General features: G+C 45.4%; 1 protein-coding gene across 3 annotated transcripts in view; it reads right to left on the bottom strand.

Annotated features, from left to right (window-relative positions):
- Positions 1-15,870, bottom strand: part of Gramd1b (GRAM domain containing 1B) — a 168,300-nt gene that overhangs the window by 41,665 nt on the left and 110,765 nt on the right. For 2 of the 3 annotated variants that reach the window (XM_074066504.1, XM_020181582.2), the window contains exon 3: positions 4,123-4,333. In XM_074066504.1, the coding sequence (XP_073922605.1) occupies positions 4,123-4,333 (211 nt within the window). Of the gene's footprint in view, positions 1-4,122; positions 4,334-15,870 lie in introns of those variants that run through there. The other variant, XR_012445586.1, reaches the window with a different exon arrangement.

The following is a 15,870-nucleotide window of genomic DNA, read 5'->3' on the forward strand; positions in this document are numbered from 1 at the left end:
AAGCACTTTGAGGTGAATTATAGCCTGATGGCTCTGCATTCCTGAGCTGAGTCCTGAAGGGGCTACCTGACAAAAAGTCAGAGAGACTATAGGCCTGGGATAGTGTTGGGGGCATGGATCGGCAGAAGAGTGACAGGGAGAGAGAAGGAACAGAACCTACGGAGTTAGAGTAAGGGTTCTGAGAGCTTATTAATGGATTTGACTAAAGACAAGGGGTGGGGGAATGGGAACAAAGACACAGCTATGGAAGACTGAATTGAGCAGAGGTCATTTCCAGTTTCTACCACCCTTCCTAGAAGGGGCTGAAGAGCAAGGACCAGAAGGAATGTGAGGTCCCTGGAAACAGACCCAAGTCATCTTGAAGGCAGTTTCCTGTCCCCACATCCAAAAGCAGTCTGGAAGGTGAGGATGGAGGAGGGGTGAGGGGAGAATGGGAACTAGAAACTCTACATTTAGTAGGAGTTGGGGGGGTGGAATCAATGTCTTACTTTGATCAGATTAAGTCTGTCATACTGAAAAGAAAACCACAAAAATTAGCATTGAACCAAAAAAAAAAGGAGAAAGTTTATAGGAGCACTAGTGTCACAGCACCAGGGTGATCCCAAGCACCCTCAGAGAGAAAGGTGGACTGAAGGGTGGAAGCCAAGGATGTATCTGCCTCATCTGCTTAGGGCAGGTATGCATTCCAGAACCATTGGGAGCAGGAAATCAGACTTTAGCTCCCCCTGGTGGACACAGCCCATCACCACTGAGTGAGAGCATGATGGTATGGCAAAGACAGGCGCTCCTGGGAGTGAGTAGAAGTTAGCTCTGTGGTCCTCTAGCCCACTGCTCTAGGCAGAAGCAAGGAGCATCCTCAATAGTTAGGGTGTGGTTAAACATCAAGAAGTAGGGCCTTAGGAATTGCCTACTCTTACCTTAAGTGTAACAACAAAAAAAAAAGGAAGCCAGAGAAGGGAAGAGAGAGTGTACATTGGGTTTCACTCCAGAGAGAAAAGGAGGCATTTTCAAACTTGACTGAAAAAACACAAGGGGTGTTCTCCTCTAGGAGGTGGACAGGAGACAGGGAGTGAGGTGGCCCAGCTATGATCATAGGGGCAACAGCTCTGACCCTGGATCCCTTGCCATGGATATATTTGGTTAACCTGAGAGGATAACCATAGGTTAGACCATCCTCACAGTCCTATGCCCTGGTTTGCATAGACTCTCCCTCTTCTCTGGCTCCTCTTCTGCAGTCTGTGTGTCCTGCACACATATGCCCCAGACTGACCACAGCTGTGACAGGACAGCACCTAGCTTCCCAAGCCTCCCATTTTACTACATTCGGAGGATGATGGAGATGGGGCGATGGTCATGAGTGGCAAGAGAACAGGGTGGGAAATGGGTATTCAGAGACAGGGAACTCAAAGAGTGTATCTACTGAAGGTGGCTCTACCCAAACCCCTCTTCTCAAAGGAAAAAAAAATCTAATCACCCAGTCACACTTCAACTGCTTAGGAAGGGAGCAGAGATCAGCTCTCAGTTTAGTCTTCTCTTGGTCCCTTCATAAGACTTCTCCTGAATCCCAATCTGAATCCCACATATCCCTGAGATGTGCTCTAGCCACCCCCTACCCATGAATGATTTCTCCTGTACATTCACATAACATCCTCAACTACTCATGTGGTACCACATCAGGCTTCATCTGTAGATAATCTGGCAGCATGGCTGTACCTACTTCACCACTCTGTGTACACTCCCTAGACTCTAGTCTCCACCCTAGACTCTAAAATGTCTAAACCTCCTAGAATCCACCTTCTACACTTCCTAGACCATACTGTCTACACCTCCTAGATTATATAATCTACATCTCCTAGACTACACCATCCATACCGCCTAGACTGTACATCAGGAGACCTGGTTTCCCCAAAAGACCTACCATTTTAAAGATATAAAATCAATCTTTATTACTGGGTACTCACTACTTCAACCCGTCACCTGACCAAGGCATGCACCCTGAGTGCTGCCCACTGACCATCAGTAAGTATTGACCTACTCACACAGCCCCTAGCTAGGCATAAAAGAAAGGGCTTAGAACTTCACCCAGGATTGTTTAAAAGTGTGTGAAGACTCTGTGCAGAAGCAGAGAGAAGGAATAATCTAATACCCACATCCAGTCAGATCCGCCCTCTCCCCAACTAGGCCCGGAGCACCTTGAGTACCCACACCAACCAAGGCGAGGGTGTGGGCACTCAGGAGGGACTGACACAGGTCAGAACCCCATCCCTAGACATCAGACATATTTGTGCTTGCTGAGCCCACACAGGACTCCTGGGGGTTCCTCACTCTGAGCCACTGCTGCTCCTCCCTATCCACAGGCGGCTACATAATCACGATGAGCTTTTAGTCTGAAGGTCACAGCCTGCAGGCTTAGCCATGTAGCCTCTCATTCTTCCCTCAGGAATGAACAATGTCTTGCCCTGCTCCCCACAGACACTTACAGAGACTTGGGCTGTTAAGAATTATCCCTTGGCTTCCTCTTCTTCCAGATGCAGCCCTTCCCCATCGGAAGGTTTCCTGAGCCCCACTGCTCAACAATATTGTCCCCCCTTTCTCCAAGTTTCCCTCAGACCTCAGAGGTCCTGGAGTCCCAGATGATTCTGGTACTCTCTCCCTGGCCTTCTCTTGTCTCTCCAGGGCTTGGAAGGACTACTGTCAACACTCACCAACCTCCATGAATCGATACCACACTCTCTTTGATCAAAATCCAGGATCTTAAGAGCACCATGAACCAGGACTGGTGGGTGGGTAGAAGCAATCAGGGTTACCCAGGTGAGCAGCTCTTGGGATGGAGGAACGATGGTGTTAGGCAGATCTTGTGAGATCACTACTAGTTACCATGGAACTCAACAACCTGAGTTCCTGAGTCTCCATCAGCACATGCTTCCTGCCCGTCTCCAATCATTCCTGCTAGGGAAGCTGAAATCATCCACCAAGCAGCATAGGAATCTGCAATATAACCACACAGGGCTTCCTATGCCCAAAGGAATAAAACTACCCCTACCAGTCTCTGCTTCTAGAAGGCACCATGTAAGGAGGGAATAAATTCCCACCAGAGGCGGTGTTTCGGGAGCAGGCAGACATGGGAGAGGAAGGTGGGGTCTATCCTCGGACATCAAGTGCAGCAGGAATGGTCTCTAAGTAACTTCCAAGCCAGTCTGCCAAGGGGGGAGGAGGGGGCAGCCCTTCTGGGAAAGGGACCAAGCAGGACATATGGGCAGAATTGGCAGAGGCAGAGGGCAGGGATGCTGAGCACTACAGACAATTTAACATTAGAGGGGAGATAAAAAGACAGAGACAAAAGATGGCTTACTTTTGAGAGGCGCTTGTGAGACTAAGACCATGCATGCAAAGAAGGTATTTGGGAAATGGTGGGGAAGAAGAGGAAGAACAAGAGATCAAAAAACAAATTCAGGTGGGAAACCAGCTCCCAAGCCTCCCTGGGGTCCCCAGCCCCTTGCTAGGCACTGCGAGTCAGGGATGAGAGAAGCTTCTTGAAGGAGCACCTGGCATTGCTGCCTCCTACTTCTCAGAGGACTTGAGGGCAGGAGGAGAACTCTAGGAACCATAACCAGCCCGGTGCCTCTGTGCATATCCTTAGGCCAAGGGCCGGGGTGCTTGGGAGGGCATGGAGTAGGTCTGTGCAGAGGTACTGGCAGGATGGTGGCCAGGAAGGAGGCTAAAAATAGCATTCTAGGAGGTTCCCTGAAGACTCCCTCCCAGGCAATACAGTTGCCCCAAATACTTTGCCCTTCTCCCATAGTTCCACGTATCAAATCTGAAAAAGGGTTAAACAGATGATCCCTCCTGCTCCCCAGAACATCTCTCCTCCAGATCAAAGGACAGGCAGACAGGCATAAGTGAGAACCAACTTACAGCTCAGCTCCCTCTCAAAGTGCTTAGCTAAGCCATTTGACTGGGGTCTCTCTTGTCTGCCCTGCCCTAGCCTCTTGGCCCAAAGACTATCTGTGTGACATCACGGGGGTGGGAGGAGAGTGTTGTTTACCTCCCTGAACGCCGGTACCAGTTTCCCTGCCACCAGCTAACAAGGAGGTACAAAGTCTCCCGCTGGGCCCAACTCACCTTGGAATTTTTGCCACCACTCCGGCCAGACTGTGAGGAGCAGCTACGCTGCACGCCCTGCTCCGGGGTGGACGGAGACTTGTCCGAGGAGTGATCTGAGCCCTTCTCCACCATGGTGTCTCCGTCCTGATTCTGAGGGGTTGGTGAGCGAGACCGCTTCCGGAGGATGGGGGAACAGGCTGGTGTGCTGCGATTGGAGTTACTGGCAGTGCTGCAGGGGCAGATGGAGAGAGGGAGTGGGGTGGAAAGGGACACGGAGAGGCAGACTGTCAGTGATTGCTGGCCAAAGACTGGTGCAAAGGAGCCAGGGTCCCAGCTACAGACTTACTGCACTTTTATACCACTATTGGCCAGGAGAGGGCAGTGTTGTCGACATGAAAATGGAAACAGGAATAGGAAGGGGCAGGTAAGTATTTAGATTAAACATTTAGATGTCCAACCATCCATCTGTCCATCCATCTGATAACTGTGTGAGCCTCTATTATATGCCAAAAACCGTCTAGAAAAAACAAAATTTAAGACCTAAAAGACTCATTGGAGATCACCCAATCTTTTTAATTCATTTTATACATCTTGTTGGATACTGTTGTAAAGAAAAGTAACAGCAACAATCCTACTTTTCAAAGCACACACAATTTCACTGGGATCTTAAAACATTCCACCAAGTAGTAATGGGAAGTACCATAATCCCTAAATTTAAAAATGAAGACCACTGCCTGGCAGAGAGAAGTTAAGTAAGGTTCTAGACAAAACTTGGGTATTATGCTATGACTCACTATTTGCTTGTGAGACAGGCTGGTTCTGGCTTTGTCTGCTGACGTAAAGGTTAGCACCATATCCCCGACACCAAATTATTTTCCAGCAAGTGCCTTAATTTCACACAGTACTAAAACCAATTACACAGTTACTATTTGATACTTAGCTTATGTTTTCAGTGAAGTAGAAGAGATGAAGGAAAGAAAGGAAATCGAATGTGGTTAAGTTTCCATAGGTGTTGGCTTTGTTTGAGAGAATACAGAAAAGAGATGGACACAGGGAAAATAGAAAGGAAAAGAAATGTGAGACTGGAAAGCCAAAGAGTCACAAGGTGGTAGTGGTAGGGGGAGACATAAAAAGTCAAGCATCTCGCTCTCCTACTGTATAGTCAGAAGGTAGGGGTGGACTCCCAGAACATCCCAGGGTGGAGGATAATGACAGGTATATGAAGATCCAACACAGTCTTTGATGTCCCATCGGACACAACTGTGATGAAAACCATGCCCCTTTGGTAAAACCTGCCACCTGTGTATCCTCAGCAGACAGAATAGGAACAAAGTCTATGAGCCCAAGCCAGCAAGTGTGGGGAGGAGGGCAGGTGGACAGTACTGAACTTTGTGGAAGAAAATGATGGAGAAAAGGGAATAAAAGAAGACCAGAGAAAAGGAAGACAAATGTGGCCAGAGGACACAAAAAAAGAGGGACCAAGATTTTGGCTCATCCTAAAACAAAATGTGCTTTTTAAAATCTCACTTGTAATACCAGTAATAACTGTGATTTGGGGAAGCCCAAAATGCCTCTCTCAAAAGAGGACCCCTCAAGTTCCCCCACTAAATGCAGCATCCCTTGTCCTCTGATTCCCTAAGCTCTTTCAGTACTACAAACACCAGGGAAAGGAAGTTTTGTTCCTTTGCTTCAGTGGAAGAAGCCAAGCCATAGGACCAGTAGCAAGCAGATCCCCCAGCCTTCTGGGAAAACCTCATGGGGGGATTGGGGGAGGGGGTTGCTCCTGAGGCAGACTCAGGTGCTCACCTCTCTAGGGGAATCCTCCTTTTTCTTGGGCCAATTCCAACCCACAACCAAATATCCAGGGTCTAAACTGGTTTCTGAGATTACATTCCTAGAAAAACAGCCAGAAACTTCACCCCTAAACTCAACTAATTTGCTCAAAAAAGAACTAGAGAACACAAAACCAAGCACATGTCTATCTCAGACACAAAGAGCCTACGTCCCTTCATTTTTTTCCTTAAATAAGGGCCATCTTCACACACGATAATTCCAGACCCTGAATGGAAAGGAGGTCCCTTCTTCCTGCTCCAAACCTGCTGAGAGCTGGCTGTCAAAGGATTCTGCCTGGAAGTGAGTAAAAGACACCTAAAGTGTAAGAAATTGACTGACTACCCAAGCAACATGAATGTCTTGCTAAACGACCAAAATGTCTATGAGACTCCTACATCGCATAGTGGCCCCATTCAGCTGACCCTATAGGGTATGTATGCCTAAAACTCTGCCTTCAACACATGACACCACCTCTTTCTCCAGATGATTCGCACTCCCTCCTTCCTACTCCTCTTTCTGTCTCTGTCACTGACTCCTCTCTAGCGACTCAGCCTGAAATTTAGTCCCTTACCAAAAGACCTCCTTCAGCTCTCTGGCCAACTCCTGCTTTCTCTGACTTTGATCCCACCACTGGGTGAGACTCCTAGGATTCAAAACAGCTGGCCATCTTTCCTCCCACTACTGCTGTATCACTTCACAGTCTGAGTCTATAAGCCCATCTCTTCCATCCGCCCCACAAAAAATGAGTCACCAAGTCTGACAGTTCTATTTCCATAAGCCTCCTCATCCCATCCTTCCTTTCTTCGAATAGGACGGACATTGCTGAGGCTCTTAAGGCCTTTTTCCTGGAATCTTCCAATAGCCTTTCCTACAGTTTGGATGTTTTCTGCAAAACTCATGTTGAACAGCATTAAAGGACCATTAAAGGCAGGACCTTGGGCTAGAGGCATGGCTCAAGTGGTAAAGTGCCTGCCTAGCAAGTGCAAGGCTCCAAGTTCAAACTCCAGTACGGTCAAGAAAAGAACAAAAAAGTGGGGCCTTATTAGGTGATTCTCTCTGCTCTCCCTAGCACCTATACAAAACTCCAAAATCTTCAGAATGGAGCATAACGTTCTCTACTAAAAAATAAATCACACATCTATATTTTAGGTTTTTCCTGTATATTTTCTTAAAGACTTTCTTTGGAACCTTTTGGTGGGTGGTACACACCTGTAATCCCATAATCGCAGGACTCAGGAGGCCGAGGCAGGAGGCTGGGCCACACAGTAAGATTGTATCAAAAAAGAGGGGGTTGGGGTTGGGGATTTAGCTCAGTGGAAGAGCGCTTGCCTGGCAAGTGTAAGGCCCTGAGTTCGGTCCCCAGCACCGGAAAAAAAAAAAAAAAGCAAAAAAGAGGGGGTTGCGATGGGAGGGAGGGACGGGTTTCTACCTCTGTATTTCTTTCTTGATCTTGAAATACACACGCTCATTCTTCTGCCTCTAAACTTCATACAATTCACCTCTTGAGGCTGAAGCACCCTTTCCCTCCATTTCTATCTACTGGAGCTCAATGGAGCTCATTGAGACCCATCTCGAATCTCAAAAAGCTTTTCTAAATCTCTACCACTGAACCAACTAAAGCATTTAGTACCCTGTGCCTGGTGCTAAAGTGAAGTCCTGTAAGAGCCTCCTGCAGTCCTGTGTGGTACTCTGTAGGTAGTTTGTGCTCAGGAAACATCTACTAAATTAAACCCCATTCTTGTGAGGGGTGATCACACCTGGCTTTAGCAGTTCTCAAATAGGTGTCTCCAGCCTGTAAATACTGATCAAAGATAAACTTTATTGAGTGTTCATGTACTCCTGGCACAGCTTCAAGCATTTGTTAAGTATTATTAAATGTAATACTCCCAACCTACCTATGAAGTTTTTAATAAGATATTATAATATTAATAAGATATCATTTCTTTTAAGTGATAAATTTGAATTGACAGATTGGGTAATTTGCCCAAAAGCACATTGATGGGTGAGGTATGGCAGGATTTAAACCACAGGCTTATCTGATTAGAGAACTTGCTCTTAGAACCAGGCATTTAATAGTGTTTGTTTGCTGGGTGGATAGGTGGGAAAATGGAAGGATGGATAGAAGGATAGGTGGAGGAGCAAAAAAGAAAAGAATCAATTTCATGCCTCCAGTTTTAATCCATTTGCTACTTTCTTCTCAAAGTAAACTATTTTTTAATCAGTGACACTTTTATTTCAGTTTCTTTTTTTTTAAAAATCATAATTTTATTGTGCTGGGTGTACACTGTGACATTTACAAAAGTGCTTACAATGTATCTTACTCCCTCCATCATTCTCCTTTATGCCCCTCCCGTTTCCTTGTAATAGCTTTAGCAGGTTTCATTTTTCCATTTTCATACATGAGTACATAATATTTCTACAACATTCGCCCTTCTACACTCTTTCCTTATACTGCACCCCCCCATGAACTTTCTGAAAAGTGACTGACATTTTTGACCATCCTTTCTCTTGGTCAAAGCTCCCAAATGTTTCCATCCCCCCGTTGGAATAAAACCTGACCTCCAGAGTTCCTTAATTGTCTCACTACAGCTTACCTCTGGCCACCCTGATCTCAGCCATTCCTCTGAGCATGCCCTGAGCCTCAGCCACCAAGGTCTATGTGCCACGTTCTCTCGCTCTTCCCTCTCATAGCAGCTTCGCTCCTGAAATGCCACCCCCTGTCACTTGACCATCAATTACACTCTAGGACTAAGCCCAAGAAGCCCACCTAGCCTGCATGCTCTGCCTCCACTTGGATCCATTTTACAAAAAATGCTCACAGTTGCAGTACCACCTCACTAGATCTCTAAAACTCTTAAACATGCCCCATTATCCTATAACTCTGGGTGTACTGCTAAGCAAATAAAACCAAGCACTGTGTATTTTAACATAGTTTTGTATCTTTTAAACAAACTATCATGTGCCATTATCTGACCCTGCCAGCATTACTAATAGAACTGTATTATATTCTAAAATCTTGGGATTTTGGAGCTAACAAGGACTTAGATTTGCTGGAGGAAGGGAAGGAAGACTGGCAATGGATGTGCCATTAGACCCCCATCACGCCAGAGTTTAGGATTAGTGCAGTCAACACTCAACTTATTAAAAAAAAAAAAAAAACTTGAGAAATAAATAGGACGTTAGATTCCTGGCCAAGGAGATATGCCAGCATGTCTGTCCAGTCAGCTTCACAAATATTTACTGACCACCTGGCATAATGCTAGCCATTCAACTTCATACCAGTGAATAAGAAGGATGCATGTGCTTGGGACATTTATAGTGAGGATGAGCTAGATATGAACTCCTCTCATTTTAACATGAACTACAAGTGGTGTGATTGAAGAGAGTTGAAAGAGAAAACCACAGGCTTCCTTGAAGATACAGCCCTGGAGCTGGGTTTGAAAAACATGTGTAGTTAGCCAGATGAAGGGCATGGGAGTCAGGAGGGCATGGTATGATAGGATGTTCCAGGAATGTTCCAGGAAAAGACAAAACAAAACAACATGAACCAAGGTTTGAAGGCATAAAATTGCATGGAATACACAAAGCATTATAAAAATCACCCTTGAGCACGGTGTGTTTGAGTTACAACTTAAGGAATTCCTATAATCACCAAGTCTTCCCAATAATAGTCCACTAAGACCCCCACCAGCCACCTCCTACCCAGGGCTGGAGCCCACTTCATTCACTCATTTACTGTCTCTCCTATTTTTAAGACCTTCACAAAGACAGTCTCCGTCCTTTCCTGGTTACCGATAGCGCTTCCTTAAGTCTGACCACACTATCTCATGCTACCTATGGTTTGATCCCACATTCTATACTTAGGTCTGACTGAAGTCCTTGAGAAATAGGGAAATGTGGAAAGAGGACAAAGGCTTTCTGCAATGACTCTCTTTGGGATCCTCCCACCCTCACCTCAGACCCGCTGGCAACTCCACCACTTTTCTTGGCTTTTTTTCCCTATCCTTATCCTCTGTGAGGTCCTAAGCACACAGGCGACCTTGTGAACAAGCCAGTTCTTTGATCAACCACCCAAGCATTTTCCAGAACCCTGAGCAGAAAATTATCACTTCTTGTTCCTCACTCATGCTCACTTGTTCGCCTTTATAGAAAAACATTTCTACCCAGATATTGCAAAATAACACGCCTGTCACTCTGGATGCTGTGAGCCTCCACCTGCTTGGACTTCAGTAGCACCTTCCCACAATCTCGCCATAGTGCAACCCGCCACCCACTCCAGCCCTGGTTTATTCAGTCAGATTTCTCCCCTCCTCCCTCCCCACATCTGGGCCCGAAGTGTTTCACTTCATTGTTTCTCCTAAACACAGCCCTATAATCAAGCCCTAGATGATCAAGGGCACTGCTATAATCATCTCAATGTCAGAAGACACTGGGAAGTTTTGTAAAAGACTGTCCAACACATTCCAGAGCACCCCCACCTAGTAGAAAGAGCTCTGAACTAGAAATCTAGACATCCAGCTTAATGCAACATTAGTGTGCTGGGAGCCTGCTGGGTGGTACAGGGTTAGGATTAATGGCCAGTGTGTGGTGTCAGCAAGCTCAGGCTTGAATCCCAGCTTGGCTATTGACTTGTTGTGTGACCTTGGCACCTAAATCTCATTTTTCTCATTGGAAAAATGAAATATGGTATCTTCTTATAACTGTTGTATAAAATGAAATAACATCAGTAAAATATTTAGCACAGTGCGTGATATAAAATGAGACTCAATAAATTGGGGGTAGGGAGGGGACAGATACCAAGGATTGAACTCAGAGCTTCGGTCACACCCCAGTCTTTTTGAAATTCATATATATATATATATATATATATATCCCCCACAGGATCTCATGCTTTTGCCTGGGCCAGGCTCAGACCTCAGTCTTCCTACTTCACCTCCCAAGCAGCTGTGGTTATAGTTATACACCATCAAGCTTACCTCAAGAAATACAATAATTAAAAAGGCTTCCATTCCTCTCTGTAAAATGGCAACTGAACATTCTTGGCCTCTTTCCTCAGAATGTGACTGAGCATCACTTCCCATAGCGGGAATCAGCAACACACAGGTACTTTAAGTGCAGAACCCCAATCTCACTCCACACCACCCAATCTCCACTAGATCGTCTTCAGAATCTGCATCCTAAGTAAGTATCACAGGTGATTCTGACACCTTCTATTGCTCCCAAGAAGCAACCTTTTAGGTACCAAGTAATAAGTGATGTATCTGCCCCTGTTGACAGAGACCGGTTTACCACTCTGAGGACAACAGCTGTTCATTGTCTACCAGATAGGTGGACTTGCTAAACAGTCAGATCTTTTTCAGGTTGTCACAGGAACTGCCGGTGTAAAGGAATAAGTGGAATTGATGGTCACAGGCAGGAGGATGTGGATAAGCACAATAGGACCCAATGGATCATCCTCCTGTGTATGAGCCTGACAATTATCTTTAGTGTCCATGGTCAAATTACAAGCACCTTCTTCCCTCCATGCCTTTCACAGCATTGAGTTAAAGCTGATTCTGATGCTGATTCCTAATTCCTAACAGGAATTGGCCATCTCATCAATAATCCTCCTTAGTTCTTTAGAATACCACTGCAAATACCTGTGCGAATTAGCCAGGTCCCTTTGAATTTTCCCAAAGCCCATGCTCACTTGTCTGGGACAGGAAAACCTCAGGTGCATTTGCATAACATTTGCAAGGAAATTTACATGCTTCTTCCAAATGTCTCCATCAGTAGTTTTGTCCACCTACACCAGTTCCAAATTCAGAGCTTATGGGGACTCCTGAAGATGGTTGTTCCTCTTTGTATTCTTGTCATTTAATAGTGTCTACATTAAATGCCTGTACCCACTAAAAACCATAATACACAGGGTAGGAAGCATAGACCTGGTCAGAACCTTGTAGAAGGGCCCAAATCACAAATCCCAGCTGGACCCCTAATTACCTTGGACCCTCTTCCTTTAAAGAGGAAAATAGGAAGTCACTTAAAAGTATAATAATAATCTTCCTTGACCAATACAAGAGAAGTCTCAGTGGCTTTCCCCCAACATACACTTTTTTAGGATGCTGGAAGTGGGGGTTGGAAAAGATAAGAAATGTACTACTGTCCCCTAAGGAGACTCTCCCTGTAGCCATGTGTAGAACCTGCTCTTTGTAAGAGACTGACACTTGGACTCTAGCCCTGGCAGAATTCCACACACAGTTGACCAGTTCCCTCTAAGGAAGAAAGACCAACTTGCCTCATGGGTGAATCTATGATTACCTGGTTGAAGAAAGGGGGCCACACGGTCTAGAGAAGAGGTGGTTTCTTTGCTACTACAAGATGGAAGTTTTCTTCCCAAACACATGCTAAAGCTGCATCTCAGTCTGGGCCCAGCCTGCCCCTCTCTGCCTTGGGTTTAGTAGCATGTTGCACAGACAGGAAGGGAAGGGAAGGGACTCCCAGAACAATGCTTTCCTTCCCTATCCCAGCTCATACAAATGCAACCTTCAGATCCTGACACAAATGCCCCCTCCCCACTCCTTCATAAAGAAGAAGTTCATTGACCGCAGTGAACATCATGTACCCTCTCTTTTCTGCCTGGCTACCTTGCTAACATCTCTGTAGGTATTGTGCCAATAACTCAGGGCACTTCCTGTGGGCATCAAACTCCACCTACGGACTCCTCCTCCCCTGTCTTAAGTATGGAAGAAAAGTTTTTAAACCTTATAACATAATTTGAAAGGTCACAGAGCCCATCTTTTAACATTTGCAGCCAGGGGACTGGAGGCATGGCTCAAACAGTAGAGTGCCTGCCTAGCAAGCACAAAGCCCTTAGTTCAAATCCCAGTACTGAAAAAAAAAGGCCCCAAAACATTTGTAGCTGGTAGACTAATTGAATTATCTAGACCTGGTCCCACTGGGGATCTACTTGCTGTGGAGGAAGGTCCCAGCAGTGACCATAGTTGTTGATGAATTTATTACCTGACTAACTGACTTAAGGTCATAGAAAGTTTTGAGCCAAACAGAGAAAAGCAGAGCTCCAGTTACCCTTCTACTAACATTCTTGGTCCAGAAAGGTGATGAGGGGAGAGAGGGCTGGCCTGGGCCAAAGGCCTTTTCCAGCTCAAACCAAAAAGAAAGATTCTTCCTCACAATGGCTGGAGCCTCCATTCATCCCACTCCTCCCCCCATCCCCACCCCCCAGGCCTCCTACTCCCCCTGCCCCCCGCCCCCCACTCCCACCCCCACCCTGGCTTTCCTGCAGCTTCTGTTCAGTCCAGTTTGGAATTCAATCCAGGAACAAGCATGACAAACACTATTTTTCATTTCCATGGAGACCAGAGCCTGCAATAGAACTGGGACTCCATGCCTGAAATGCCAAAACAGCCTGACCCACTTTCCCCCCCTTCCTACAAAAACAAAACAAGTTTGTTTGGGTCCTACCAGGGCTCAGGAAAAAGCCAGAGCTGCTGTTATCTTTGCAGCTATATCAAAGAGGAAAAATTATGATCACCTTGGAGAATTCTAGGATGCTACAGAACCACTGTCAGAAGTTGGACAAGTCATGCAATCACAGGTTGTACCAAATCTCCTCTGCTTCCTTGTCCTAACCTTCTGGGGGGCAAGGTTCAAGCTACCTAAGAAAAGTATTTAATTATTAGCTACCCAACTCCTTCTGGAATCCAACTGCTCTTCTAAATTCTTGTACCACTTCCTCCCTGTGTCATTCCAGCCTCCTTGGGCCATTCTCTTCCTTAAACATAGCAAATTCATCTTATTTCACCCGTACCTGAGGATATCTGTCCTTGTTGGTCTCTTCGCTGACTCTTACTGTAAAGTTCTGAATGTTGGTTCCCTTCCAGCCTTCAGATCAAGCTCAAATATCACCTCTGTGGAGCACACTTTCTTGAAGGACCACTCCATCCATAGTGGTCTCCCTATCTCCAGGCAATTATTACCATATTTTCTGGTTTCCATTCCCTGCACTAATAGGAGCTGAAATGGCCTTGTTTTTTTGTGAACGCTTCGTGCCAGATGGGGCCTTGACTCTAGAGCAGTTCCCTAGTACCGCTGGCAATTTGACTGCTATACACTGGGATTGCATGAATAAAAGAATGAGCTCTTTACAAAGCCATTCACTCCATTGGTTAGCCATTCTGTTAGACATATCTTTCTTACGCTTGCCCCAAATCTGCCTTCTTTATAACTCTAGCCCTTAGTCCTTATTCTGACTTCTGGGTCCATGAAAACTAAAAATATGACATCAGAGTACCTGGGCTTAAAATCCTGAGCTCTGTGGTACCCTTAAGAAAATCACCTTACTTTTCTGTGTACTTGTGTTCTTTGTCTGTCAAACAGTTATAACCTACCTTACTAGAGTGGGAATCTTAAAAAGAATAAACCATATTACACAGGGCATCCCAAACATAAATGCATTCCCGTAAGTGCTCAGGAGTCAAAAGGATTAGGAGTAGGATGCAAATTCCCAGTGAAGAAACTGAATCCTTTTCCCAAATTCTGTCCTTTCTAAATGGGAAAAACAGAAAGGAAGAAGGTAGATTGTCACTAATTACACCCTCTGCTGGTCCCTACTTCCACAGGGCTGGGTTGCCAAAAGATGAAACAGAAGACACTGAAATAAAACGTAAGAACTTACTGGTGTTGTACATTTTCCTTTTCCTGAGACTGTTCACAAGAGAACAAGCACCTAACAACTGGGGAACAGTTCTGCTGGGCTGGCTGAGATGATCTGCAACAATCCAGTTTAAAAGGGGCCTTAGTGGTCTCGTATTCCATCCTCCCACTGGATACAGGAATTCCTTCTATGACGGCCTTAATAGTAGCCTCCGGCCTCAGCTTCAGATTTCCAATGGTACTGCATTCACAAGGTGGCTGAAGACAGGTTTGGGCATCACTTAAAGAGCCTTTAAATGCCATGGGCCTTATTTATCTAGGACTGTCAGTGATCACTATCTGTCCAACTGTCTTTGAGTTTAATGGTCTTTAGTATTAAGCTAATCTTCCTGATTCAACATCATTAAGCAAGCATTTTGTGAGCACCTCCAACTTTATAATGCATATTCATCCAAATGGGCCAATGACTGTATCGTGGTTCTTTGGATCCACACAATCTTAAAAATTTTAGGAACAAGAGAGAAAACTTGACTCCATCAGTGTGAGCCGAATCTAAATACAATCCCACCCAAAGTGTTTCAGAAGCCTCAAAAGCTTATGGGAATGGGACCTTGTGAAAGCAGGAAGGTGCTAAGCAGCTATTCAAGGAATCCAATCCATGAAAAAGATTTCCAATCTGTTGAAAAAGATTTCCAACCCATTGGTAGACCACAAACCAGTGAAACAAGGTAGGGAGGAGTTCAACTGAATAGAACGCTCAACAACTTCTTTCTAAGGAGCCCCTCCCCCCATCCTCAGCAAGAGAAATGCTGCCACTAAAACTGGAAGAATCCATCCATCCACCCACCCACCCATCCATTCATCCATCCATTGATTAGATCATCCTCCACGCCAGGTAACATTGGAGACATGACGGATATTGCTTCTGACTAAGAAATTCACAACTTTGAATTTTGTTAGTTAATTATACATTGAGATGTGTAATGAACTAACACCATGTAACAGGAGCTATGTGGATTAATCAAAACACCTTCGACCATTACCTGTCAAGGCAGCAAGGCCAAAGAACTGGGGAATAGCACAAAATGAATTGGTGGTCTTCCTCACTCAGCCCCTTTCCTGTGTCTAATCTGGAGGTAAACCACTCCTCTCTGAGTGTCAGCTTTTATTGTTCAAGAAGAATAAATGTGCATACCGCCTAACTCCCACAAGGGTGTCAGAGGAGGATGGCAAAGACCGTAAAAAGAACACTATGTGAAGGACCGAGAGCAGTAGCAC

Source organism: Castor canadensis, chromosome 2, assembly GCF_047511655.1.
Source record: "Castor canadensis chromosome 2, mCasCan1.hap1v2, whole genome shotgun sequence".
NCBI classification, from domain to species: Eukaryota; Metazoa; Chordata; class Mammalia; order Rodentia; family Castoridae; genus Castor; species Castor canadensis.